Genomic DNA, 2,506 nt, shown 5'->3' on the forward strand with positions numbered 1-2,506 from the left:
AAAGGGAGGGGCTGCGACCCTCTGTCCCCGCCCCTGGGGCGGAGCCGAGGTCTGAGCCTGCAGAGCCTGAGACCCGCCGAAATCCGCCCGGGGCTCCCTCCCCGGCTCCCGCCTCCCCCGACCCAGATTCGGGGAGACCCGACTGCCCCCAGCCCTCCGCGGCCCTCCGACCCTCGACCCCGGCGCAAGGGCGGGTGCGGCTTCCCCGCCCCTTTCCCGCCCAGGGCGCACCCCGTTGCGGCGGCCATGGCGCGAGGAGACGCCCCGCAGGACAGGTAGGTGGGGGCCGGGTGGCGTGCCCACGCGGACGCGAGTGGTCGGGGCAGCGCAGACCCGGTCTCCAGGCGCTCCAGGGCGCGAGGAAGACCAGGTTGAACTACAGTTCCCATCAGCCGACTCCCTCGGTTGCCTGAGCGGGGTGATGGGGCTTGTAGTCCGCTCCCCGGAGGGGGTGGCCTGGGAGGCGGGCGGGCCGGCCGAGGCGGGTGCGTCCTCGGGGTGACCTTCTGCCTGATCCCCACAGCTACCACCTGGTCGGGATCAGCTTCTTTATCCTGGGGCTGGGCACCCTCCTTCCCTGGAACTTTTTCATCACTGCCATCCCGGTGAGACTCGCGGCAGGAGCGACAGCCCCATGGTCACCAACCACCATCCATCTCTCCAGCCTTGGACAGAGGCTTACCGGGCTCTCCTCCCCATCCCCCCCATGCCGCCTGTGACTCCTCATTAAGCTCACGTGTGGGCTTCAGCACAGAACCTCAGAGAGGGGAATGTTTCTATCATGGCCAGGGGAGCGAACTTTCAGGCATGCCCAGATCCCAGAAAGGCAAGGCCACCAGGGAAAACCAGCAAAACTGCAAAAGAGCTACCCAATCACCTCCTCTGTTTGCTGTTATTCCTGAGCCAGTCACCCCAGAAGTGGGTTACAAAAGTCTTTGGTTTTCTTTGAAATAGCATGAGTTACACGCATTCATTCAGCAAATTTTTAGTGTGCATCTACTGTGGACGGGGCACTGGGGATACAGGAGGAAACACAACAGAGAGGCTGTATCCACACTGAGTGCTCATTCTCTTAAGGGAAGGCAGAAATGTGTGACTTGCATTCTTTTGGGGACTGGGTTATTCATCGATACCCAAAGCAACAACTTTTCAAAAGCCTCTTGAGTGCCTGGCTCTGTGCTGGGCCCTGCAGACCCCAGAACAAATCAGTCCCTGGTCTTAAGAACAAGAGAGGGCCACAGAGTTATTAACGGTGTAATGTGACACGTGCATCCCAGGCTTGGAGCAGAGTCCTGTGGGTCTCAGGGAAGGGAGAAAATTCCACCTGCTTCGTGGAAGAGAAGATTTGTAACTGGTAGTTGGGTAGGCAAAATGTGTGTGTTGCAGGGAGTGATCAGGAGAGGAGAGGACATTCCAGATGGAGGTGACAGCCACGCCAAGGCACGGAGGCAAGAGCGGGTCAACCCGTTCAGAGAAAGATCCAGAGCCCGGGGTGCCTGGAGCTTAGCAGGACACAGCAGGAAAATGGGGCACAAAAAGGAGACTGGGGTCTGATTCTGATGGGCTCCGAATAGGGAGATAAGGAGGCATGGATGGGAGTGGAGAGGTGACGGGATGTGCATTCCAGAGAGAATGTATTTGGCCAGCACCTAGGCCAGAGACTGGCTTACAGTAGGTGCTCAATAAATATCCGTGGAATGAGTGCATCCAGAAGCTACTGCAGGAGTGGGGGTGGGGTTGGAACCAGGGCACCGAAAGGGAGGTTAGGATCCAGCACTGGGCAAGGCCAGAGCTGAGGCTGTTAACACCTGGGCTCTGTCCCAGACTTCAGCCTTTCAACGCATCACACGTTCAGGGAGCTGTGCCCGGAGCTGGGGACAGAAAAAGGACAAGGCAGACAGTCCCCGCAGACATGAACCAAGCAATCACAAGCATGGGGGGGCAGAGGGGGAAGGCGGAGGGGGGCTCCTGACCTTATGTCCCCTCCCCATCCGGCAGTACTTCCAAGGCCGGCTGGCAGGAGCCAACCACAGCACGGCCGGGAGCCTGAGCGCCAACCACACAGTCCCTGAAGACACCTTCAACTTCAACAACTGGGTGACGCTGCTGTCCCAGCTGCCCCTGTTGGTCTTCACCCTCCTCAACTCCTTTCTGTACCAGTGGTGAGAGTGTCGCTCCCCCCCACCCTTCCCCCACTGAGGCAGCTTTATCCAGCCCAGGAAGACCTCCCGTCCTTCCTCTGCTTCCCCCGCATCCACAGCCCCAGCCCTATGGTCCAGCCCCAGGCGCTGAATCTCTTGCCCACTCCCCATCCCTCACCCCCCCACCTCCCCCATCCCCACTGGGCCCAGCTGATCTACTCTGCCTCCTTCTGGACAGCATCCCTGAGACAGTGCGGATTCTGGGCAGCCTTCTGGCCATACTTCTCCTCTTCGTCCTGACGGCAGTGTTGGTCAAGGTGGACATGAGCCCTGGACCCTTCTTCTCCATCACCATGGTCTCCGTC

General features: G+C 59.9%; 1 protein-coding gene and 1 pseudogene across 1 annotated transcript in view; one reads left to right on the forward strand and one right to left on the reverse strand.

The window, feature by feature from the left end:
* Positions 1-248, reverse strand: part of LOC110596036 — a 6,968-nt pseudogene extending 6,720 nt beyond the window's left edge.
* Positions 184-2,506, forward strand: part of SLC29A2 (solute carrier family 29 member 2) — a 9,869-nt gene continuing 7,546 nt past the window's right edge. The window contains exons 1-4 of the mRNA XM_008062704.2: positions 184-275; positions 524-605; positions 1,999-2,162; positions 2,380-2,503. Coding sequence (XP_008060895.1) covers positions 247-275; positions 524-605; positions 1,999-2,162; positions 2,380-2,503 — 399 coding nt within the window. The 5' untranslated portion in view covers positions 184-246. The remainder of the gene's footprint in view (positions 276-523; positions 606-1,998; positions 2,163-2,379; positions 2,504-2,506) is intronic.

This window comes from Carlito syrichta, unplaced genomic scaffold (assembly GCF_000164805.1).
Source record: "Carlito syrichta isolate Samal-C Ts95f unplaced genomic scaffold, Tarsius_syrichta-2.0.1 Scaffold305797, whole genome shotgun sequence".
NCBI lineage: Eukaryota > Metazoa > Chordata > Mammalia > Primates > Tarsiidae > Carlito > Carlito syrichta.